We start from the raw sequence: 26,558 nt of genomic DNA on the forward strand, positions 1-26,558 counted from the left end.
TTGGAATCGTGAAAGAAAAAAAGGAGGAGGTTACAATCTACGTTGTTGGAAAAGAAGCCCCTTCCACACGTGCTGCTTCAAAGCTTTGACAATGAAACAACCTTGACTGACATTGATGGAGGGTCGGTGTCGTCTTAATGCTTTCAAGCATATGACACTCTGGAGAAAAGGAGATGTTTTACAGAAGAAGAAGAAAAAAATGAATAAAGGCACACTCGGTCTTTGAACACACTTTTATTAAATTATGCCAAAAGCACCACAGGTTGCTACACAACAAGGCTTTATGCAGGAGATGAACACAGCAGTAGTTGTACAGCAGTCTGTTCCCACTCTTTGCTTTAGCTCGCGTTTAGCTACTTTTAATACAGACTGGCACAGAAATAACACACAGCTTTTGAGGTTAAACCTCTCAAACACAGCATCCACACTTAATCTTTCAGAGAATGTGTTGTCATTTGAAAAAAAAAAAAAAAAAACAGTGACAGAGGAAAGCAAAAATAAAAACAGGAAAAGAAGACTTCCCCCGCTTTGAAGAGCTTGCAGCGCTAGCGACTGCAAGTGGAGGGGAAGCTAATCACTGCCTGCTAGAGACCAGTTAATCCCAGTGGAGCCAGTGACGCAGCAGTGCAGTAGATATGTGGAGAAGAAAGGCAGTGACACAGCTGATGTGTGAGCTCTCTCCACTTCGGGTGGTTAAAAAAAAAAAAAAGAAAAAAAACACACACACACACAACAGTGGAGGAGCCCGTGCAGATACCTGCGAATCCCGCTCAGAGAGCAGCGCTGAGATTGTCTTGTAAAAGGCTAACCACGTCTACATGGAGAGATGCACAACCAGAGCAGATGTGATGCGTTCACAATCCTGCACGCCAAACAATACACACCCAGGGCCGGACTTAAGAAAGAGGGGGACAGAGGCAGTAGCCTGGGGACACTGCATTTTGGGGGTTGTTGTTAAAGATGCAGAATCTAACTTTTAAAAACAAAACATGTTTCTTTACATATTTAATAAAACTGTCATCATGTTTTGATATTATAAAACAGTTGATCTGTGGAAAAAGTTAAGCTCCTCTGCCTTCTCCGTGAGGTCCTACTTCTACCTGCAAAAATACGCCAGCCAGTCAGAAACATCCAATCAGAGCCAGGAGGAGCACTGTCAATCACCTTCATGTATGTGCTGCTCACACCCTTCTTGTTATCTGCTTTGCTGCAGCTACTTCCTGACAATGGACCTTGCCGTGAACATGCAGGCTAGTAAGCATGACCACCAATTGATGGCGGATAAACAGTTTTCCTGTAATTATCAGCCACTTCCTCCCCGTTAGCGTAGCTGCAGCTCATACATCAGAGTGATTGATAGCACTAAGACATTCCTGCTGGCTCTGACGGAGCAGTGCATTTCTGCATTTGGCAGTAGGACCACAGCTCAAGCATAGGTGGTGTAATATTTTGGGCCAACACGTCTCTTTTCAGCAGACACAGCTTACATGCCTGTTCAAAAATACTTGCTGACCTCTCAGTTAGGTTTTATGGTTAAGTTTGTTTTGATTCAACTGAATCATACAATAAAATTTGATTTCATACAATATAATATAGGGTCAAGTAAAAAAAAAAAAAAAGAAGATTTCCAATGGATAACGATTCAATTATTTAATTATGTTAATTGACTTAGAATTTCAACACAATAAACTACACTCAATAAACTATATGCTATGCAACATGTTAGTCACAATAAGTATGTTTTTTTTTTTATTTCATTCATAAACATTACTTTAATCTTTCACTGGAACGGATTTACCCTGTGGGCCCACATTCTCCTAAATCCAGCCCTGCACACATGTTCACCCAAACACGCCTAACCACTCAAACACACACATAGATCTCGTATATTTGACTAAATAGCTCATATGTAAAGTATTTAAATTTAAATACTGTATATATGCATATATCTTATCATATACATATGACAGTTTGTTTTTTTTTTCCCTCAGGACGGCTGAGAAAACGAGCAACAGATTCACGAATCCTAAAACCTAAAGTCAGTTAGTAGAAGAACAACGAAACATCTGAACCCACAACACTAAAAATATCTCGAGAATTTATAAGACAAACTTGTGCCAAAAGATGCCACAACAAACTGCAGTGAAAGACTGTCACAGAAAAGGCACAGCATTTGACAAGAGCACTGAAGGACTACTCACACACACACACACACACACACACACACACACACAAATGAACACCTGGCAAAAGATCTACTCACTTGTTACATTTTTTAAAAACGTTTACACCTTGTCCTCACCCTCCCGTACAACTAACTAGAATAAACCTCACATAATTTTTTTTTTTTTTTAAACATTGTTGTTGCTTCCTTTCAGAAACCGCTCCCGTTGCCTCAGTTTTCTGCTGGAGTCTCTTTGGCAGCCGCTGCAGCTAAAACAGGTCAGAAAAATAGGTTTTAGATTCAGTACAGTAGAGTATGCCAGCTACCATGCAGTGTATTTATAGTGTGGGAGATTTGCAAAAAGTAGCCCACGACTTGGAAGGAAAACAACACTTTATTTGTGCAAATTTAATAAACCAAAATGCGAAGAATGTGTCATGCATTCGTTTTCAACCTCGTTTTTACTGATTATTCTTAGATAAGTCCAGAACAACCATTTGCTTCATATGTAACGAATAGAGTTCACCTGCATGTAGCTGAATTTCAGTATAAACGAGTTCCTTAAAAGGACCTAGAGAGGTTTACGTGAACAAACAGCGTCACGAGAAAACGTGTCAGACAAGTCGGGAAGAGTTAAGCCAGATTTGTGTTTTAAAAATATATTCTAAGCTGTGAAAATCCAGCAGAGCGCTGTTTAATTATTCAAAAATAGAAAGGAAATGAGAAAATCTGCAAAACTACCAAGTCTCCTGATAAATTGATAGATCAGGCAAGAAAATAATTAGAAACAGCCAATAGGCAGTGGGGGAAAAACAGTCACGCGCTCTACTAATCTTTGCTTTGAAGACAAGTACTAAGAGGAAAGGGATTGCTGAAAGAAAGCATAGGAAGGCATAAGAAAGAGGATCAAGTCAATAAAGTCTAAAACAAAATAATACATTGAAATTTGTGGCCATTATGGGACAAAAATGTGCACATCTTCCATTAGGATTAGTTCTTAATAGAGAGGAAATTAAATTGTGTATACAAAAAAAGGCACCACCAGCTTGGATTTTCATCATGTTAAATTTTTACTTTGTCAATAAATTTGGTGAAGTTTTAGTCTTAACATCTGACAGAAATAACTTTAACCTAAAGTAACTCAGGTTCTAACAAGGACTTAGAGTTTTTACAAGTCCAAAGTGTCACCACTGGGACTGCTTCAATTGAATGTGCTTTGAAAGTAAAAAAATGGGCATGTCTGAGGTTAGCTTTAGAAAATGATCAACTGACATTACTCTGTTCTTATTGCCATTATGAGGAGCCAGGTTATCACTCAGCAGACTTTTACTTTATTTATTCACCACTTTGCAAAGCTTGAAAATCGCCCTCACAAAGACTTTCAGCTCTCTTAAAGTAAAAAAAAAAAAAAAAAAACAACAACAAAAACATTCAGATAGAATTTTTAATGGCCTTTGTTGGAATATGAGACTGGCTAGAATACACATTAGTAACATTTACTAAAATGGTATATCATAGCAGTAGACATGACATGTTGAAAGCTAAGCAAGCAAACTAATGTTAAAGAAAAGGGGTTTGCTAAATTCAACACAGAATTTGCTATGTGTATTCTGTTCGCTCTCAAAGGCATCAACGTATATTTATGTGATTGTTACCCTTGGTGACAATGAGGTTCTCCTCTTGTGCCTCCTCGTCTCCAGGGGCCCTGCAGAGAGAGTAATGGTAGACAAAAACGTTAAAGGTCTGTCACGACCAAGTCTTCTTCTTCTTCTTCTTCTCTTCAGCTCAGCACAAGCTCACCTGGGCTTCTGTTTTCCTCCACAGCGGCATCGTCGACCTACAAGCAGACACAAATCATTGCCTGATCTCTAAATATGTCATAAGAATGACATATCTCTTACATTATCATGGTTACAAATGTAAAGAAGTGCTGATATAATTACGAGGACATCCTGTGAGACCTTTATTCTTTATTCTGTTTGAAATTATTTTGAGTGCCTGCAGATGTGATCAGACAGAGGAATCAGAAATCTTCTTACTGAGGATTAGAAGGATGCCCAGCATAAACAGGATCACAGCAAATGTCAATCCCCCAATTCTCAAACTTTCATAATCTGAAGAAAAAGAAAAAAAAAGGCAATAATTTATGCATCTTGTAAAGAAATGTAGTAGCTATTGATTTCATACATGTGTCTGATAACACTTTGGTCACTCTGGATTTTCCAAGTCATCTGCTGTAAACTTACCGTAAATAAAAGGATTTTCAGCCACTGAATGCTCCTCTGTGAACGTAAAGAACAAAGAAAATCTTACAGGACAAACAAAAATATGTGCTATTCTCAGTTACATTTTAAATACATTTCGAAGTAATTTAATGATATCTCTTAAAATACACTTTTAATGTATTTCCCACCTGTAGTTGAACTCATTTAAGGAAATTGCCTTAAATACAAGTGTATTATGCATATCAGCCAGAACATTCATCTCAGAGCACACTCCTCCTTGTGGCTGCTGTGCCCCCTACAAAGGAATTCTGGGAATTGCACATCGGACCTCCTGCGGTTTTCGTTCTGCAGCGGCTTTACTTCTTGCCAGTCTTCCATGAATCCTTTTACAGATTCTTCCACCAAGCTGTGGATGTCTGCAGCTTCGAAAAGGTTCCTATTGGCCTGATGGCTGCTTCTCTTTTTAATGCTTTCCTGCTCCAGCCGTCGGTTTGATAGCTTCCCAGCTGAAACATTTTTCTTTTCTTTCCATTTTGTATAATGGATTGAACTGCACTCTATGAGATGATCAAAGTTTTATAGCCTAACCCTGTTTTAAACTTCTCAACAACTTTTTCTCTGACCTACAAGTTTTGTTCTCAGACTTTATGATGATGATTATGTTTGATCACCTGTGGCCGCCATTCACAGATGTATTTATACTTAGATTAAATTACACACAGCGGGATTGTATTTTCTAAACGCACGGCTCATGACGTCAGATTATTGTACGGGATTTTAATTTGGAGGTAAGTAGGACAAAACTAATTATATTTCATATTTTCATTGGTGAAAACATTTTTAATCATATATATTTACTTCCACTTCACAATGATGAACTGTGATTTTCTCTTTCTTGTTTCTTTCAAATAACAACAACAAAATGGCGTGTAAAAAAATCCAAAAATGTTCCTAAAAGAGAGCAGGGAGATGCAGAGGCTTATCGAGTCTTTACCCCAAAGCTCGCCTATATTTTCTAGTCTACTTATTCTACTTTAAATCAGCTTATCACCTGAAATCCTATGAACATACATTTAGATTTATGGCTGTAATGTTATAAAGTAAAACAAGTTTAAGAGGAATTAATCCTTTCCAATACATTGTCTTCAAAGCTAAATTTTCCTTATTTTGAACTTCTGTTGGACTTTGACCAACATAAACATTTTTTTTCCTACTAAAAACAAGTTAAAACCAGTATAAAAAAACTGCCCAAGTCCAAAAACACACAACAGGAACAACGTTGGAGAGGCTCAAGAACAACTGATCAAGATCAACAAGTTCAGCAGTTTTAATTTGGCCAAAAAATAAATAAAAAAATCACTAATTTGGTATTGATATTTTTCCCACTGTTTACTCTTGTGCACATGTCCTTATGGGGTTGATCTAGAAACCAAATGTTCAGTTTTAACCCCGTTAGTAAATGCAGGGCACTCACCCATAACATTGGGGTCTGATTCAGCTGAAAAGCACAGACAAGATGAGGAGATTAGAGGAAGACTGAAGGAAAAAAGAGGCAACACAGGAAATGAGTTGGAAATGACTTGGTGTATGTTTGTTTTCAAAAGTGTCTCAAAATGGCACAGGTTATATTTTTAAGCAGAAAAAGACTATTTTATATATATGCTAAGAGGCCTCACACATTGAGTGGGTGAGCCAGTGTGTACATCTGACTCATGAAGCCTTCAGGTGGTAATTGATATTTTTGCTAAACATCTCACCAAGGCTGGCTTTGCTTTCCCCCCCAAAGCAACCCTGTCTTGCCCAAACAGCGCCTCCTTATGGGTGCTTTGTGAACGTGCAAGCGAGTTTCGTTTTGGTAAGCAGGGGAGCACTTACCGGCTACACACACCAGGAGTGAGGAGAGGAAGAGCAAAACCGTTTCCATGGCAACTGTTGACAGAGTAAGAAAGAGTGAAAGGGAGAGAAGACGTAAGAAACTCCAGTGAATGAGGTAAAAGCACACTGCTACAACCATATATATTTGCATATGTCTCTAGGAAAAAAAAAATTTTGATAGTTTTCGCGTTAACGCTTAAGGCGTAAATTCAAATTTATAATCAACAGGAACCAAATGACCCATCGTCAGCTGCGTCCAAACCTCTGGAGGATGACAGATGTTTAAAAGCCTGCAGATATATATATATATATATATATATATATATATATATATATATATATATATATATATATATATATATATATATATATATATTTTTTTTTTTTTTTTTAAGCCACACAGGTTCAGCCTCTTCCAAGCAGACAGAAAGCTATCGTCCCATAGGACAACACGTAACCTTGACCTATTTTCATATAGACTGCTCAGTGTGCTGCTCACACACGCATCCGCTGTGTCTCATACCGTATGTGCTCTGAATCCACCAGCACCATTTATATTTATATCTGACCCGTTTCTGGGCTGAATTGGTCAAAACACACCAATCCCCACATCGTCTGTCTCTACATGTTGAAAAGGAAATTCTGAAGGCAACCTAAAGCCACACTTAGCAGGGCGTCACAGTTGAACAACGCTCAGGATCCTGGAGGTTTTATTACGTCTCCTGCTTCACCGTTCCTGTTTTAAAGGGCTAAACGGGTCGCAAACCTCACCGCTTGACTCACTGCAGGTCTATTCAGGTCCATTTGGCTGCTTGTCCTTTCCGAGCCTCATTACGGTATCAGCAGAAACAAATCATAAACGTCAACATCGCGTTGCTGCACATGTACACTCACTGTCTCAGCCTTTCTATAAATAGTAGTTTGTAAGCTCTTCAAACATCTCTGAAATAATGAAAGAAGTACAGAAGGGAATAAACATGCTCCACTAGACTAAAGGTTTGTTAAGGAAGAAAAAAAAGAAACAATTATTGCATACTTTACTTTATTTACCTTAATTTATATCAACAATTATGTGTGCTTCATATTCTAATCCTTAATTCAATGTTCTTAAGGTTAGTTCCTGCTGCATATGTGTTTACACAAAAGCGCCTTTATCAAAGTTACAAATAATTGAGCATTTTCATCAAATTTGGAATGGACCAGAGAGATACATCCCTTTATAAGTTATATGTAGCGTTCTATTGTCTACCTTATAAGCTAATCTGAACGACAGTGTGTCACATTTGCATATTTTAAGAGGCTTTTTTTGGTTTTCACAGCGGATTTGATGACTGAAGGTTGTCCCCAAACTATACGCCATACATGTTCAATTCAAATATCTCATTTAACAGTGCTTTGACCTTATATTTGTATGTCATACATTTTTTAGAACATTATTTCCAATTTATTTGGTAAATTCTAGTCCTTATTTAAATGTTTTTATGTGTTTTCCTGTAGTGCTTTCACCTTCTTTAACTCCAATTTGTTTTTATCTGTTTCTTCATTCTAAGCCTTGTTTGTCTTCATAATAGAACCCTTTAAAAATCGCATCATTCTAACTGTCCACGTCTTAACAAAACTACAAATACATAAAACAGATTTTTGCTTTTTTTTCTCCTTCCTGAATCCTCACCCTTTCCCAGGACTTACACACGTGTGATGCCGCGGCCAAATTGAGAGAAGAAGAAGGAGATGAAGGGACAGAAGAGGGCGAACAGGACAAGAATAATCCACCTGATTTAGAAAACACAGATCATCTGCGCAGCTTCAGAGGCCGTTGTGTAAAAGCGACTTCTTCCAAGCAACTGCAGATATGTAAAAAAAACATAATTGCCTTAATGCTTAAATCATTAATTACCTTTAATGAGCCACATATTTTAGAAAGCTGAGTCTAATTTTACTAACCACACAGAGACATAATTAATCAAATGATTTAAATGAAACCTGTCTGACAATGTGAAGAAGGCAAAAAAAAAAACTCAAATAGCAACACATCACATTTAATTTAAACAAAATCGAGAAAATATGAAAACCTAAGTCGCTGATATTTATCAGAATGAAACAGAAGGAAAAAGAAAAACATTTCTGGCGCTTTGGGACTCCAGTGAACCGCAGTGAAAGCATTTCTCCACAAAAGAAGAAAACATCTAATGGCGAAGCTTAGAAGGAGTGGTCGGCCCCTCAAAATGACCCTCAGAGAAAAAGAGTGACTCACAACAACATCTAAAGCACCACAAGAATATTTATTTATTCTTACAAGTCAAGAATAAATAAAGAACCTGGCCAAAAATGGCACAAATGGTACAAAGAATGCATACACATTTTGCTTGAAAACATCTCAATGATCCCCAAGACTTTAGGGGAAAGTGTTCTGTGGACTGATGAAACAAAAGTGGAAACTTTAGGAAGGTGACATGACATAACATGACATGAGACAGCAATTCAAAGCTAAACATGGCGGAGGAAGTGTGATGGGGGCCCTTTAGCTGAAGCAGGACAGAATTGATGGAAGAAGAATCCTGAAAAGAAGAATCTTCAGCCACGTGACATTAAGCTCAAAACGCACCTGGGTGATGATCCAAATCCCACCTGCAAGTCCACCTCCGAATGATTCAGAACAGACTGAATGTTTCAGAGAGGTCAAGTCAAATTTCAGACATAAATCTCATTCCAATGGTGGGGGTCATTCATAAAAAAGAAAACAAAAAACAACAACAAAAAAAACTCCAATATGGGTGAAATGCAACAGTTCCGCAAAGAAGAGTCAGGCGAGATTTCTTTGCATCCATATAAAATACTCACTCTCAGTTATCGCAAACGCTTGATGGACATTTTTGCTGCCAAAGGAGGTAAAACCAGCTTACTTTATTCATAGAGGGCCAAAGAGCTTTTCCCCTTTTCTGTTTGTCGTTGTTTTGTTTTTTTTAAATGTCCGTCTTGGCGTACTAAATGTGTTTGTCTCCATGCTCAGAATCCCCCCACTGAGGGACAAATAAAGAGCTAACCTATTCTATTCTAGACACTTTATATCACAGAGAGGAGGAGGAGGAGGTGGGGGGACAATAACACAACAGATGGAGAGGGTTTTTTTTTGTTTTTTTTACAACATAGGTACAAGGAGAGGGCAAGGAGAGAGACGGTCAAGGTAGGAGACATGAAGCACACCCTGGGGGGGGGGGCAACACTGTCTGTTGAGAAAGCTTAGTGAAGGGCATTTAGGGGAGACACTGTCTGAGGTGAGGACTGTGGAGAGGCAGTCTGTTGTATAGAAGTCGCATGTGAAAATGCATAAAATAATAAAAAATGATATGAGACTCATCGTTCACATGACGGGGTGGAAGGAGGAGCTTTACCAGCAAGATGAAAATGTTTAAGCTTGTTGGTTTTTAGACGTATTTAGGGGATGCGGGACAAAAACACATTTATACAGTTTTACATTTTTCGGGAAGAAACAAAAAGGTCATATAAGGTATGATTTTGTTCCAGATAAACTATCACGAGCCTGATGACCCAGTATAACAGCTGTTTTTTTTTTTGGTAATGTCATCAGAAATGGTCCTCTTATGTTTGACTGTATTTTTATTAAAGTAATTCAAACCACCGATAAGGAAGGTTTTCATTCATTCACTCCTCTCTGTCTTTTTTAAATCTAGGATAAACAAATGGGTCACATTGCCCTCCATAAACCATGTGCAGGAACCCACCCCTTATATCCGCCATCGTCGTAATGAAAATGTTAAATCACCATGACAACAATGTGCGTCGTTCCACAGTATCCAATAAGAAATCGCAGCTGAATGAGAAAAAGGTCCGCGAATCGATGGTGGCCTTATATGAAAACACAGGCAGGGACAATAAATCAGTCAGTGTACATTTAGAAACAGAAGAAAAAAAAGAAAAGAAAAAAAGCGGGTGTGGTCCACAGCTTTAAAATCAAAAGTGCAAGACTGAATTTCAGCAAAACTGTAAAATCCTCCAGAAATGCACAAGTCAAATGTGATTGGGAAATGAAGTTGATCCTACAAGGTCATCAATAACCTTTACATCAATAAAAACGAGTAAGACTATTAGCCTAAGCCCCCCTTAACGTGTAATGACATCGTCATTACTCCGGAGCAAAATCCATTCCCATCAAGTCTGTGACGGCAGAGCATCGGTCCTCCCCAACCTGTGGATCATGTTCTGGAGCGGAAAACAAAGACACCGCTCGTCTCTGAGCTGGTGTTTCCTTTTCTGCAGAACCCTGAGACATTAGATAGAAGTTGATATTTATGTCAAAAGGAAAAGAAAAGAAAAGAAAAGAAAAGAAGAGAAAGAACGTACTCATCTGATGAGCAATCAGAAAAAGTCAATTAATCACCCGTGTTTTCTTGCCAGCAGCCACACCCTCACGGTTTGACTGGAAGTGTTAATTGCGTCCCTGCAAGTTATTTGGACCGCGGAGCCGCATTGTGCCTGCTGAATGTGACAGCCAGTCCAAATGCACGTGAAACACATCATTTCCCAGCAAACATGCACGGCAGCGGCAACGTCAGAAATCAAATATGCGCTCATCAACTTACCTGTTGTTTCTCCGGAGGACGTTCGGGTTTGTATTTATGTAATATATATATATGTATTAATATATATCCGCCCGCGATGATCAGTGACGATCAATCTGCTTGCTTCACTAACGATTTGGTTTCGACAAGGCAGCTCATCTGTTTGTATGTTGCACAACGATCATGTAGACACGACTTCTCCTGGGGAAAGAAAAAAAAAACCAAAACAAAAAAAAAAAAACAGACGTGATGGATAACAACGTGGTTCCTGCAGCAACAGCTTTTCTCCGTGTGTTGGATCCTGTCGCTACCCTTTTCTCTGTCTCTCTCCGTCTTTGCTCGCTCTGCACAGACTGGTAGTATATAGATTCCATCATACGGATTTTTTTATTTTTTATTTGTCTCATATTCGTAGCATATACTGGCGCTTCACAATTAGAATACATTCTAAAAGTTTTATTGACAAATATAAAGGGTTAATGTTGATTTATGTTGATTTTCAATAATATGTCTTACAAAAATGGAAACTCAAAATTAGTTCTCCACGTAGTAATATTACATAACCTGTGTTGCCACAGTTACCTTGAAAAGGTAATCCGACTATTCTTTAGATTTATTCTAAAAAAAAAAAAAGAAAGAAATAAAGTAATTAGTTACTTTATCAATTTTACTTTATTCTTTATTGAAAAAAGAAATAGTAACACACAGTAAACTTGGATAACTTTAATCTGGTTACTGGTTTGGATATTACTAACTAATTTACTCATTATTAAAAGCTATTGAATAGTTTGTTCATGTCATGTAACAGTAAACGCATCCAACACATGACTAGGGCTCATTTCATTCATTTTGCATGAATGCATCAATGCAGCGTGACGTGGAGGCCATCTGGTCTGTGGCTGGTCTGCAGCTCGGTTTGAGTTATTTTGGTCTGGTGTCCATCAACTTCTTGATAGTCAAACACAGTTTGTTTTTTTTGCTTGACAATGTTGCCTGCTCATTGCCTTCCGATGCAATTCTGCTCCATTCTCATCTCCCTCCAGTGCTCTGTCTGGAGTTTCTCCCATTGAACTGGATTTCTCTGGTGGGATTTCAACTGGTTCCATCAACAAACAGAAGGGGAAGTTGTGAATGAAGTTGCGGATGTCAGTTTTATGCGCTAGAATGGCAACGGTGGAAGTGAACAAAGCCGTGTTGGCCAGACTTCCAAAAATTGATATGACCTAACATCAACAGCAATCTGGTTCGGCTCGGCACTTCTCTTTTTGCAGTGGGGGATGGTTGTTTACTGGTAAGTGCCGTAACTTCAGTCTAGTGCATTTCATTTGTCATGCCCAAGCAATTTGGTTTTAAATTCAAACGTTTTGTCCACGCCTCCAGCAAGTGACTGCTTCCCAATAGATTCCAGACCTTCTGTATGAACCAAAGTGTGGAATACCGAGCCGGCTTTTTACCAAGTCACCAGGAAAATTAAATCAAGATATTGACAAAAGTCTCTCTGCAGGGAATCTTGAAGTGTCCTAAACCTTCTAAAACTGTGTCCAGCCATTCCTGTCACATGGCTGCACACACACGGTGGACTAATGACATGGCTCCCAAAATCATCTCAGACTATGGAAACTTCACTTACAGAAATTGTGTGCCTCTCCAACCGTGGGAACATTTAGGAAGCAGAAAATGTGTGAACAAAGAACACAATAAGACAAAATCCACAAAAATTAGTTTATGTTCACAAAATTCCAAATACATGTATAAAATCTCTTTGATTTCAGTACAAAGTAAAATATAAATTTCTAAACTGTAAACAGACAGACAACAATAACCAGACATTGCCCTGAGAAGAACATACCTGTTGACAATATCTTATAACTCTACATATATATATATTTATATCCTTCATTTTTAAAGTGAAACTTTGATCAGTGGGATCACGATAATAAGGACCGTCATTGGCAAAAATTAAATATAGAAAGGTGAGCCATTTTTGAAGCCCAGCTAAGGTAAGAGTGAAACACCCAAAATCAAAAAATGCTAGCCTGATACTGAATCAACTTATTTAGTATTTATTATCTTTCTGAATCCCCCATAAGCCAACATGTAACCTTTTATGTTGGCTGTAGTGTCCTCTCATCCCTATGCTCTTGTGTGTGTTGCGATTTCTTCGTCAAACACGAGTTTGCAGTGCAGACTTCATTAACTAGGCTGGACGTGTGGGAGATATTAAGGCTTCACTTGCTGTGAGAAAAAAATATAAAAAAAGAGGAAGCAATGTAAAAAAAAAAAATCAGTGCAAATATGAACATCAACATGGTCAGAGAAAAATAAATAAGTAAAAATTCTCAATTCTTACCTGCATTTTGCTGTAGACCCAAGGGAGAACACGGCTCACTCTGGTGTAGATACCAGGCTTGTTTACGTCGCCACAACCCGATCCCCAGCTGGTGAGCCCCACCAGGTACCAACGGCTATCTCCTTTGCACACCAAAGGTCCTCCACTGTCACCCTAAATCATACACATGAAAAGATGGCAAAATCCGTTACCTGTCATCTTTGTGTCTAATCAAAGAGAGACGGGGAAATTGACAAGGAAGTGTAATTTGCTCTGTTCTTTGCTTTTGACGGCCCACCTGCTGCATTTCTGCCTCATATTCACTGCAGGGTTAAAATAAAATACATGCAGACACAAACACGGTCATCGAAACCATTAAACGGCGACACTTTACATTCATTTCTAAAAGACTACTTCAGAAAAGTAGCAAAGTTAAAGACCTACAGAGTGAAAGACCGAAATATCTCAGACATCTAATATTTAAAATATTGTTTCATGTGACACACAATGTGCTGAAATGTTTCCCAATCAAATTTTATATTTTCCATTTTCAAAAAAACAAAGCAAAAAAAAAAAAAAAAAAAACAACAACTGATTTAAACTCAATTTCAAAAATTGTCTTCAAAAATGTTCCCTCTTTTCTTAAAACGTTTTTCCAAAATTTTGCTCCAGCTTTCAGCAGATGATACTTTCTTTAACCCATTATCTGTGATATGAGCAGCTTTGATGTTTGAGAATATCACATAGCACAACAGTGTTTGCTGTGGCTCTAATTTAAATGAATATAGACATTTGTCGTTTGATTTAGCACACGCAAATAGCTTTGTGAATTTACCCCATTTTATGACTGATTGTCATAAAATAGCCTCACCTGACAGGAATCTTTGCCTCCTTCCAATTTCCCAGCACAAATCATGTTACTGGTCACTGCACCGCCGTACACCGATGCAGTGTTGCACACCTGTGTGCTAATGATGTCCACACTCACTTCCATTAGGTCCTTTGAGACGGTTGCTTTAATTGGAGACAAACAGGGTGAGTGAAATGCCTAAGAACAGATACAATTTCACATTTGTGTGCAGTATCATAGCAACTGTTACAAACTTAGGATTTTATTCCACTAAATTTTTTTTAGATCAATCAAATAAAACAGGGCCTCTCCCTCATGTCTGCATTGTCTTTTTCAATTAATGATTAATTACGTAGTTAATACACAAGCTGCTGACAGGTTATTTGTGTTCTTTCAGCAACACTGACGTTTCTTTACTAATGTTCTACCTTCTGCTTTTATGCAGCTTTCAAGTCAAACTCCACATTTTCAAAACCTGTCAAAGTGACACATTTTGTTTCCAAAAAACTCTAAACATGCCAAAACATTTAAAATATGAAACAAAAGCCAATTATTGCGTTCGAATAACACAATTTGCAACCAGCTGTATGAACTCTTTCAATTCATAATCACATAATGGACAAGAAAATACAGCACTTGCTTGTCAGCGCAGCCCGAGGGTATTCAAAGTGGAGAGCTAGCCCTTCTCAGAAAAAAAGAGAGAACTGCTCCCCCCTGAACTACATTTGCTATTATTTTTGTAAACATTTTGCTGTTTCTATGCTTGATGTTCCATTCAGACATGTTTCAATGATGTTGTAGGGTTTACCTGCCTTAGCAATGTGCTATTATGTTTTTAGTGCTTTAGCACACGTTTTTCCTTGTATATTTTTCACTGAAACCAGTTACAGCATTTTTTATTTATTTTTTTTACCTGATCCTGCCCGAGTAGTGCCAAAACCAGACGTCCAGCAACTGGTTCCCTGTGGAAAGTCCTGGCCAATGAGTGGAAGGCAGGCTGGCTGAACATTATCTGTAAAACACAACTGCATTAAACTTCAGTAAATTCCTTCTGTCCTTCAATTTCCTTCCTCGAGGAAGGAAATTGAAGGACAGACAAAGTGTGTTTTTATCAAATTCTCAAAGTGAGACTGGATAATAAAGCAAAGGTTTACCTGTAAGGGAAACACATTTTGCTAGTAACACATTAACAGCACTGTAATGTATTCTTTTTGTTTTTTAAATGTAGCAGACCTTCACAGGACATTTACAATTTTCTCTGAAGTTGCCTCAGGCAGTTTGTCCTTATAGACAACCAAATTACATAATGGAGGTTATTTTTACTGTGATTATCATGTAACATCCCAATAAAATACACACAACAAAGGCATGAATGTTTTCTAATCTAAGACACCTTATGTACTATTTAACCTTATAGCTGGAGTCTTCAGTAGTTGTGGGTACTTCTTACAAAAAAACAGAAAAAAAAGAAAGGTTCCTAATGCTCCTAAAGATTTCTCAAAAAAGCGGCACTGAGGTAAAAATGACTCTCACCGTTAAAAGTAACTTGAGACCTAAGCTTCAGAAGAGCAACGTCTTGGTCACTGGTCCTGCTGTTGTAGTTCTCGTTGAGTACGATCTTCTGAACCAGGTAGGGTTGAGTTAGTTTATCCAGAGACACGATTCCAGCATACACTTTCCAGCTTTCAGCAGAGAGGTACTCGCTGCGGTGACAGGAACCGAAATACATTTTTCACCGTAAAGGAGTGAACTGGTCACGGCTTATTTCCTAGCTTTCCATGAACTCATTAGGTAAATACTGTTACGATGCTCTGCAGTTTTAACGTAGCTCACAGTTTTTACATTGTGAACGATAGAGTGGAAAAAGTAAGCGCTACGATGGGAATTTCTGCGTCACTCACTTGGGGAAACAATGAGCAGCGGTCAGCACAAAATCTGGTGAGATCAGGACACCGCCACAGACGTGGGATCCTTGGAACTGAAGCGACACCTGCCATGGCCACTGACCCAATTTAGATACAGTGCCCCCAATGATCCGGGATGTAGCCGGCTGTTTACCACAGTCTGAGGAAGAGAAAAGTGAATATAGGGAAAAGATTTATTCATTCAAGGTTTGATTCAGTTAATTATTTTATTTTTTTGTTCAGCTGCTCTATATAGGTAAAAAAAGTTAGCATCAGTTTGTGTTTTTATGTTCTCAGTTGGTCTTATTTTAGTGACTCATTCACCAACTGTGTCATATAAACTTCAGTGGTATCAGTCCTTAGCCACTCCTTAGCATATTTCTTGCTTCCAGGTATATCAGAATGTTCAGCCTACCTTTGTTTCCCGCACTATAGCATTTGTTTTGCGTTTCATGGCCAACATATTTATGCAGGGTTTGATGGGTACTGGCTTCATGGTGGAGCTGTTGTTGGCCGTCAGACATGGCTTTTGCATATTCCTGTCACGCTGTAAGAGGGACTCTCCGAGTGTGCCTCTTGATTGACCGACCTCTCAAAGTTGCTCTAAGGTGTGGACGTGAGTAGTTGGTTGTTCGGTTTTCCTCTGTTCTTCCCTGTTCCCTGTTCTTCTCGAGAGAGAGGCGTCACTCACCTCATAACCATGCAAAGGTTAAGCAGGTACAGAGAATGGATGGATTGGTAATATTTAGGCCTGCATTCATGTATTGGACCCACTTGAGCTGGCAAGTGATCAATTTGACAACTAATTTAGGTCTAATCTGGATCTCAAATGGTTTAAATTGTCCAGCACATGCAGAAACAACAGGTGGTTGCAGGCGGCTAGAACAACAGTGGAAGTAGGTGTCATCTTCGCAGTTGGGTAAGTAGTGTGGGAAATAGCAGGCAAATAAAAGCATAAACATTGACACAACCCCCCCCTCCAAAAATCATTTTAAACCTTTGCAGTCTTTTTTTATAAGACCTCCTATTCATTATTTAAATTTCAAAACTACAAATGTGACAAAAAAATAAAAGTTGAAAGCGAAACTGTGTGAGCGCAAGGTTTTACATGAGTTAAAACGAACAACGAAGGAAAGAAAATGGACGCTGTTGTGTGACTGTAGGAGCAGATGGAGGCTTCTTACCCACACACTGCAGGGAGACGGTCTTGTCGTTTGGACAGGAGGAACTGCAGAATGCAGCAGGAAACACATGCCAGTTACCATAAGCACACGCCTAAAAGGAAACAGTCTGAGCATGAGCAGATTAAGCCGGTTTACCTGGTATTTAAGAGACCCTGAACAAGAGAAGCTGAATTGCCGTTCAGTTTTAAAGCCATGGATGGATTGGAATCAATTTCTTCACTTAAGTAGGACCTGAAGAAGGGAAAAAAAGAGATGATTCAGACAACCGAGAAAGCAAATCAGCCAACACAGCAGAAATTTCATCAAATCAGCCCCTGATTGGTGCTGGAAACTGACTCTGGTTCTGTCAAGCTGAGAGACGACGGCAATTTCTACAATTTTCAATTGAAGTCTAAGCACACGGGCAGCAGGGGAGGAGAAATGAAATGGAGCTCTGTGGGTATGACAGAGTTTGCAGACTGAAAATCTAATTCTCACTGATGGCTGCTGTAACTGGATCTGATAGAGAGGTTTAAAAAGTACTTTAAAGAAGCCAAGGGATGGTTTTAGTTAGCAAATGATCAATACATTTCTGTCACTGTATAGTGTTTGTTAAAAACAGAAATTTGTTTACTGTCTTAATCCGAGCTGCGAGCAGACACGGTCAGCATAGTCCTTGTTCCAGCCACTGTAACACACAGGTAGAAAGCGTCCATCTTGGGCTGTTCTCACCTCCAGGCTGTTGCTCTCTCCGAATTGCACTATAAAAGACATGGAGCGAGTATGTTTTTTTTATTAGCTTGTTTTTTTTTGTTCTTTTTTTTGGAGAAAAGGTGCATTTAGCTTAGCTATCCACGTTCTTTTGCACACATTTACAACCATGAACATGTCCTTAAAGGGACATGTCAAACTAACTTTCAACTCTTAGCATTTATTTTATTATTCTCTTCTCACTGATTCACAGTTTGAAAAAAAGTTGAACAGAAATCGCTTTACGACAGTGTATTTTAAGAAACAACCTGTCTGGTTTAGTCTGATTGTGTGCCTGTGTGTAGTGTACTCACCACAGTTTGTTTCATCAGTGCCCAGCTGGCAGTCCTTGATTGCGTCACACTGGACAGTGTTGTTGGAGCAGGTGTCATGCTGAAGCAAAGCATCCTCTTCGTCAAGATTTGGTTTGCTGTTGTCACCATACTCTGCGTCCGCTAATGCCTTGGTGCCATAATAAACTGTGGACGTTGAAGTGGAGCGTATTAGTTAATGAAATGTTCGACAAGTCTAACAAAAAGCAAACAAATAAAAGAACAAAAAACGACAAACTGTAAGTTTAAATGAAAATGGAACATTTGTGTGTGAGAGCAGAAGCTGTGCACACGTTTTCTTCATCTAACTGTGTTTTCCCTGGAAACCAAATTGATCAAAACAATGTTACAAAAAAAGTGAAGAGAAGACTTTATTGTCAGCCCAAGTTCCTTCATTTGTTTTATTCTATGTGACCTGTTTTTTTTTGTTGTTTTTTTTACATTGTGTGACCTTTTCTGTGTAATGTGCTCAAACATTTCTGGGTAAGCAGAACCACTATTGTAGAAAACAAATGAAGCCCAGGATTCTATTTTTTTTTTATGTTGTGACTTTACAGAGCAAATAACTCTCTGTACCTTTTCTAATGTGTCATACCAAAACACAAAATAATCATGCCTCCGTTAGCTTACCATTTACAAGCAAATTGCACTGCACAAAAACATTGTGAACAGGATGTGAGTTCACTGAAAACGACCACCTACATCCTTTAAAAAAAAATAAAAAAATGCTAAAGCTAAGCACGTTTCAGGTCACACGTTGTCAGAAAAGCACCATTGATTTTTACAATGTAAAACATGCTGTACTGATGAATGGGTGTTTAACTAGGGGTTTGGTGTCAAGGTGAAAATATCCTGATGAATAAACCCTGATGCTATTGATTTTGTGTAAACTCTGAATTATTTACTCAAATTAATAAACTAGACATGGCTAAAACAGAGAGAAGCAGACATATATAAACATGTCTTTAGGCTGTCTGTGTCATGGCTTAAAACGGTATCAGTGCTATGTTGGAGGAGTCGATTAATATTTATGACTACATTAACTCATGTACATGGATAGACAAACTTTACCTCCAAGCCATATAGCGACTCCCAGCACAGCAAGCACCAGCAGAGTCGCCGCCGCCGCCTTGAGGAACTGTGCCTTGTCTCCACAGCAGCTCTTTTCCTTCTTAGGCACTGGAGAGAAACAGAGAAGTCACAGATGATAAAAAAAAAAAAAAAACATAGAGACTTGTTTAATCTCAACAACTGTAGATTTTACTCACATGGACTGGGTTCAGTGACTGGGGGCAGAACATAGGGTGGGGGGTACTGGGGGATGTAACGGGGGTGGTTTGGGAGAGTCAGCCCTGGATTTGAGCCATACACCACTTCTTCATATGGTCTGAGGGGGGGCTGAGTGTGTAGACCAACAGGGTAGTAGGGGGGAGGAGGTGAGTCCTTAGGAAGAGGAAGAGGAGAATGTAAAAAAAACATGATATTAAATTGAGTTTGTTCATTAATATGGGATTTATTCTTGGGAAAGTAAAGTGGTGCTTATAACACAAAAAAGAAAATGTATGCTTGTCACTTGCAAAACAGCGCAGCCAGGTTTCCATTGAGAGCCCGTAAATCTGCCCATATTCCACCTATTCTGCATGACCTTCATTGGCTTCCTGTCACCTACAGAATTCAGTACAAATTTGCTCTCATTACCCACCAATGTTTAAACAGAACTTCATCGGATTCACTGAAGGACCTTCTCATTCCACATTCATCCAGATCTCTACTATCACAAGACTGCAACTTCCTCAACCTTCCTCGATCCAGATTAAGGACCATAGGAGATCTGGCATTCGCTGTGGCTGCCCCCCGTCTCTGGAACTCTCTCCCGGATTATTTGAGAGCTCCGCAACCACTGGTTGACTTCAAAAGAGGCTTAAAGACTTTTTTTATTTAAGCAAGCCTATTCTGCCTCCACATGATTTTTATGATGTTGATTTTATGTACGATTTTAGTTGCACTGTGTAGCACTTTGAAATTTTTTCTAATGAAAAGTGCGGTACAAATTATGATTATTATTATTATTATTATTATTATTATTATTATTATTATTATTAGTTTGCTGCCAAGACTGATACCATGACATTATTTTTTTTATGAAAATGTAGAGGGGTGAAAAACGAGTTCTTAGTAAATAAAAACAATAAGTAAGAAAATAGGCACCCCAACATAAGATCATGTTGGGGTGCCTAAGATCAATTAAGATGTTGTGAGTAGAAAAAAGGATCCGGAAGATCATGGTAACACAAAGAACCAAACTTATCAAGTTTATATTTGACTCCACACCAGAATAAGCTTGAAGCTAAAACAAGAGGTTTAGGAATTCCTTTCAGATTTTCTTTCTACCGCTTTCTTTTCCCTTCTCTTTTGCTCACACTTTCACACAGCCATGTCAGAAATTCCCAACAAAAGCCTGAATCAATATTTGGATTTTTCAGAAAGATTGGGTGATGTCGGCATACAAAGGACAGGTGATAAGGAGGAATGGGAAACTGAGACTGAGGATTGAAAAGGAGAAACCGACAGGTGTTGCAGCAAAGTTCACAAGGTGGATTACATATCTTTCTTTTTAAATAGCCCTACTTCCTGTTTCACCCAGTAGATGGTTGATGTTTTGCTATTATAGGTGATGCTGTAACCAAAAATGGAAAGGTTGAAAAGAGCAGGGAAATATTTGTATAAGTAATTTTCCATTAGAAGTTTTGCCGTATTCTATTAGGAAACACGAAAAGTGCCCTACAGAAATATTTGTACACTAAATTTTTTTTTATTGATTTTTGTCACATTGCAAACACACGTAATAAAGTGTGGCTTTGTTGATGGTGGACCAAATCGCACACAGGAACTGCAACGGTGGATAATTTTTTATATTTTAATGAAAATATTAGAAAACAAAAACTTACAAAGATCAATGGAGCCAAAGCAAAAACACATTATGCTGGGGAAAGAAACTATAAGGAGACAAAAGGAGAACACAGAGAAGTGACGGGAGATGTTGTGAGTAGAAAAAAGGATCCGGCAAGTAATGACTGAAAATGAGAAGCTTAAATCTTGAGGAGGTTGAATGCTGAACAAAAGACCTGATGAGCTGATTGCAGGTGGAGGAAGCAGGAAGCAGACTTGGGAGAGAGAAAGTAGAGCCGGGAACAAAAGAGGGTACACAGGGGATCAGGAAATCATTCTTAACAATAAATAACCAGACTAAAGAAACCTAATACAACAAAAGTAACAAAGAATAACTAAAAACTAAACTAGAAACACCAAGGAGAACTGAACAAAATGAAAACAAGTAAACGGGAGATTTTATGTGGTGCATCAACACTGCAGTGTATAACTGTGAAGTTAAAGTAACATTTTATGATGCTTATTCTTTCTGAATAGGCAAGGCCCTCCATCAATACCCTATAAAACCACCTTGAACTGGAAGTGCATATCAAAAATGGCCGAATCACAGTGAAAGAATCTGAAGCAGTTTTCAACTCTGCACAGATTTTTAGTTGGATGTCCGTCTTTATGCTAGTTGAGCTTTTCCATCACATAAAGGTTTTCAATCTCTGTTCCTTTGTATGTTGAGGGTCATTGTTCTGCTGGACGCTGAACCTCCACTCAGGTATTAAATCTTTAACATTTAGAAGGTTTTCAAAGAGTACCCTGTATTTACCTAAATACATTTCCCCCCCCACACATGTCCGGTCTCTGCATTTTAGCCAGAGAAGCCTATTGCCTAAATGTGACACAGCAGTTTTCCTCTACACAAAGCATATCTTATTATTGGCATCATTAAATTAAGATTGCATTCAGCATCAAAGTAAGTAGGTCACATTGTTTTGTCATAAGCTGTGTTTTAGTTTGACCCCTGTGATCCAGAGACAACTTGCTACCTGTATGTGCCAAATCAAGGCAGGGAGATTTGACCAATAAATAAAAAAAAATCCACCTAAAAACATGATATGCTTTCTTATGAAATCTACTTCACTACCCAAACATTTGGGACTATGGTTCTGCTTTTGCTTTTTATCATAAGCTTACCATAACCCTTGTATGTAGAAATGGGGTACGACCGAACCCACACACGTAAAACTTGTATCATTTGCCATAGTCCTCTACGTTTGCCTCAGTCCTCACAAGCACAAGGGGTTAAATCTCTGAAAGGTAAGATAACGTAAGCAAGTGTCACGACAGTCAAATTGGAAACTAAAATTCTTTAATGTTTCATGTAATGTGACTCAGCCTGTTTGAGCACAAGTTACAACTATTCATTCCCTCCTTGACTTCAGTAGTTGTGAATGTGACCAGACAAGTTTGTGATGTGTAGTTTCTGCTCTCTAAATGAGGTTGACCGTGCACCATAACTGGTTTTGCTGCTTTGGGAAAACATTTCTCAGATATTGTGTTACTGTGGTACTCATAAGAGTTTGGCTTACAACTAAACTCAAGAGTTAATAAAAAAAATGTTTTCATTGTGTAAATGTTTTAACAGATTTTTTCCTTCATCGTTATTGTACTTTCATTTCTTTTAGGTCTTATTTTTCCTCTTCAAAACTAGAACATTGTGTGCTTGTAGCTCATTGTCAAGTTACTGGTTTTCATGTGTCACAAAAAGTGTTAATTCAAACTACATTTTCACGTGTTTAATTCTGAATATTAGGTTTGTACATTAACAGTACATTAACTGCAGCATATTGTCTGGATAACTAAAAGTTTATTTTGAGGTCCAAAATAAGTTACTGAAAATCCCATGAGAAATCCTACCAGGAAAGCAGAAAACTGGTTTTTTCACATCATGAAAAGTTCACTTTAACCCTTTCATGCATGAATTATGGTCCTTTGTGTTAGGGTTTTTTTCTTTTTTAATTTTCTTAAGGCATAAAAAAAGTAGGAGAAAAATTGTAAAAAAGTTTTTTTTAATTTTCTTTGTAGATGATCAATTGTAATTTTCTCCAAATACAAAGTTATTTGAAAAATACATCAGTAGTATTGTTCTTTAGTGGTTATTTGATGTCACAATATTTTTTTTTTACCTGCAAGAGTCGTCTACAGTAGAAGGAGGGACCGGGTCGGTCGGCCGTATTGGATTTAACAAAAATAATTTCTAGCATTTGCAGCTGATGGCCAGTAGATGATGGTGTATTTTATGATGCATTAGTGTCCACTTCAGTGGTCTGGGTGCATTTATAACATAAAAATCCACAAGAAACAAGAAAATGGCTTTTAGACAGCTGTCCACTGGAGTGACCACTGTGCATGAAAGGGTTAAAAAAATAAATCAACTTAAAGCTGAATTTCAGACAGAATCCTTCATTGGATCTTAACCCTTGTATGTAGAAATGAGGTCCAACCGACCCCACACACATAAAACTTGTATCATTTGCCATAGTCCTCTACGTTTGCCTCAGTCCTCACAAGCACAAGGGTTAAGACAGAATCCTTCATTGGGTCTGCTGCTTTGCAGGTAAATCATCATTCATCACACCTCCACTTGCGTCCACAGACAAACGGCATTCTACGCAGGTTTAGACCAGCAAGACAAACATCCACAGTTCAAAGTGAAATCAAAATTGAGGTTAAAAACCTACCACATCTCTCTTTGCCATTGGAGTTGGGACAGCAACAACTTGAGAGTGGAGGTAAAAGCAAGTGGGTGGAGCTTTTTCACAACCAGGTTATCTCTGTTACAGCAGTAGTCAGAACATGGTGAAACATTAAACTCCTCCGTTCGTCTTTCTCCTCTTCATGTGTAGTTGGGTTTTCAACTAACTGAAACATTAACTATAAGAGTTGCTCTTCGTCGCCCCTCCTTGCAGCCTCCCACGTCAGTTGAGCAGTTCATACTTTGGTTCGTAGAATAGGCGTGGCCAGCAGAGTTTCTCACCTGCCAGACCCGTTTTGTGCCTGGTTTCACAGTGTGACTTTGCATCATAGCTCAGATTACTTCAGCCCAGCTGACAAAGACAACAGCCTCCATAAAAAGTGCCAAGGTGATTAAAAAAAGAGAAAAAAAGGCTGACTGGCATAGCACCAAGATACATTATGGATTTGCTGTTGTAGCAACCTTCTACCAAATCTAAAACAAACTTCCAGAAAACTGCAAAGCAGGTGAAACACAGAGTTCCTTTTAATTAAGACTGAACACACCTGTTTAGAGTTTCTTTTGAATCATATTTGATGTGTATTGATTTTAACAATGGCACTTGACAAAATGTAAACTCCCTTTATCCATGAGTTTGATGTTTCCACAATGTAAAACACTTGTTGAAATATACTATACAAATATTGATATATAAGATACATAGTGAATTTGTACAGTTAGAAGTTGCTTGGCTCTCTCTCCAGGAGAGAATGGAAACTCTGTTAAGCCAACATGCAAGTCATAGTCCAATCACTGGGGGAAACAAGAAACAGTCAGACTAAACCCAGAATCTTACCTGTTGTAAACAGCGTCTTCATAACCAATTCAAATCTTGATCGTGGTTCTCAATTTTGGGCAACATTCAGCATCAGACACCGATGAATGTGTAACCAATTGACTGGGTTTCTTAATCAAACTCAATAGTTTAATTTTAAAGTCTAGGTTCAGGAAGAGCTCAACACCATACTGGATTCTGTTGACCACAGAGACAAGATTTAAAGGGGGCGAGGGGTAATTGTAGTCTGGAGAAAAAGATTAGGCCTTTCAGTTTTAGTTGGGGAAAAAATGTTCACAAGTCAGAGTCCACAACTCTGCATCAGGTCCAGAGCTGAGTCCACAGTTCCTACCAATTCAGGCAGGGCAGCTCTCCTCAAAACGAGTTTCTTGAATCAAAGGTAGCTCACCATCAGAGAGTCCAAAAATATGTCAAAAATATAACATTAATTTGGTTGAACAACACTTTAACAAATTTACTGTTGCAATTATTTGTTTCCATCTTATTACACATACTCATTAAACGGTACAAACCTTGGTTTTGAAAGTGTAAATGGGTCCAAAGTTTGTGTTCTGGTGGGCACCTATTGTGGCTGGTGCAGCGCTGAGCTAACAGGTTTAGCTTCATGACTGGCAGCAAAAGGAAAGTTTGAGAAATGACTTTGTAATTTAGTTAGATCAATAAGGTTTTACTAACTACTGAACTTTCTCCACTGCATGTTTGAAATGTCTGAAAGTTCAAAAACCTTTCAAACAGGCCTCTCAGTCAGACAGAAACTGAGGAAACAGGAAGTGACACGACTTGCTGTCTCTTCAGGAAAGCCACAGCAGTTTGGTAACCAGGTGCAGCTCCTGAACCGTGGATTACGTGTGTCTAGAAAAGTGACGGGCCAAACCTAACAGTAGAAAACTGTTAGCTTTTTCTAGAATAAAAAGAAAATGGAAGCTTTTGTTTTTTAAAATTATAATCACCTTGAGGAATATTACGTTGTTTTCTGAGTGCTTATCCTTATTTGCGGCTGATGTCAAAGGTAACAGTGCTGTTAATTACAGCTACAGAATATTCTTTGGAAGTTAGACCCAAGATTTGTGGGATTCCCACTAGTTGTATATTGCTATTACAATAAATATCACAAATATTGTGGTAAGATTTGAAGACTTATGTCATCAACCCACCATATGTATATTTGTATATTAGTGTTGGTCGGATATTTATCACTTTTAGTCGCCGTTGTGAAAGACTACCGGTCTAGATACATGAAAAAAAAAACATGTATTGTTTTGTTTTTCTTTGGCAGTATATTTGTTTTATGTAAAATATGAGCAAAATCCAGTTTGAAGATTTCTATTTGATTTTTGATGAAAAAGTAAAACATAATTCACTAATTTTTTCTCCATTCATAATGAAAAAAAAAATCGGTAACCAAAATATGCTCATAAAAAATGTTTTGGTGTATCATTCATCTTTAAAAAGGTACATTTCCAAAGACAACTGGTTTCCAAAATCTCAGCCATCCACCACTAGAGGGCAGCATTACGTCGCTACTCGACATTACGTTGAGACTGAACTTTATCATCAGAGGGGATATGTCTGAATGACTAAAATCCATGATATGTTCAATTTTCTACTTTCTATACACCAACAAAACTAGTGAGTATCTGGTGAATTCATATTACTCTTAGATCATTTAAGTTTGTTGAATCTAATTAGAATCCAAATGGATTCAAGAAGACAAGTTATGGCATGAATGATTATTTTCTTTTGTATGATTATTGTCAATGAGATATTTGTTCTGTATACACTTTAATAATTATAAGTCAGTATATGTGACTTTTAATGAGCAGCTGATGACGTATAAATTTTTCTGCATAATGCCAGTAAATGAAGTTCATCTTGTGACTCAGTTAAAGGGGAAGTTGAATTGTTATCAGCTGAGT

The 26,558-nt window shown here is 38.2% G+C and overlaps 2 protein-coding genes across 7 annotated transcripts; both read right to left on the bottom strand.

Annotated features, from left to right (window-relative positions):
* Window positions 1-218: 218 nt before the first annotated feature.
* Window positions 219-11,212, bottom strand: fxyd6 (FXYD domain containing ion transport regulator 6). 6 transcript variants are annotated; one of them, XM_017308343.2, is made up of 9 exons: window positions 10,866-11,211; window positions 7,954-8,108; window positions 6,265-6,318; window positions 5,864-5,887; window positions 4,411-4,446; window positions 4,204-4,278; window positions 3,965-4,001; window positions 3,820-3,869; window positions 219-2,433 (listed from the first exon to the last, which is right to left on the bottom strand). In XM_017308343.2, the coding sequence occupies exons 3-9, from the start codon at window positions 6,311-6,313 to the stop codon at window positions 2,396-2,398; spliced, it is 309 nt and encodes a 102-aa protein (XP_017163832.2). In that variant the 5' UTR covers window positions 6,314-6,318; window positions 7,954-8,108; window positions 10,866-11,211; the 3' UTR covers window positions 219-2,395. The 6 variants fall into 6 exon arrangements, with proteins under 6 accessions (XP_017163832.2, XP_081471034.1, XP_081471031.1 ...); XM_081614908.1 differs by lacking the exon at window positions 5,864-5,887 and having other exon boundaries at window positions 10,866-11,212; XM_081614905.1 differs by lacking the exon at window positions 7,954-8,108 and having other exon boundaries at window positions 10,866-11,210.
* Window positions 11,213-12,552: 1,340 nt separating this feature from the next.
* tmprss13a (transmembrane serine protease 13a) lies at window positions 12,553-24,001 on the bottom strand. The gene is made up of 13 exons (XM_008425711.3): window positions 23,794-24,001; window positions 19,441-19,615; window positions 19,244-19,351; window positions 18,155-18,319; window positions 17,725-17,851; window positions 17,247-17,342; window positions 17,112-17,155; window positions 15,925-16,087; window positions 15,557-15,726; window positions 14,937-15,035; window positions 14,045-14,187; window positions 13,195-13,347; window positions 12,553-13,079 (listed from the first exon to the last, which is right to left on the bottom strand). The coding sequence occupies exons 1-13, from the start codon at window positions 23,809-23,811 to the stop codon at window positions 13,065-13,067; spliced, it is 1,476 nt and encodes a 491-aa protein (XP_008423933.2). The 5' UTR covers window positions 23,812-24,001; the 3' UTR covers window positions 12,553-13,064.
* Window positions 24,002-26,558: the final 2,557 nt, after the last annotated feature.

This window comes from Poecilia reticulata, chromosome 13 (genome assembly GCF_904066995.2).
Source record: "Poecilia reticulata chromosome 13, P_reticulata-male-v2, whole genome shotgun sequence".
Taxonomy (NCBI): Eukaryota; Metazoa; Chordata; class Actinopteri; order Cyprinodontiformes; family Poeciliidae; genus Poecilia; species Poecilia reticulata.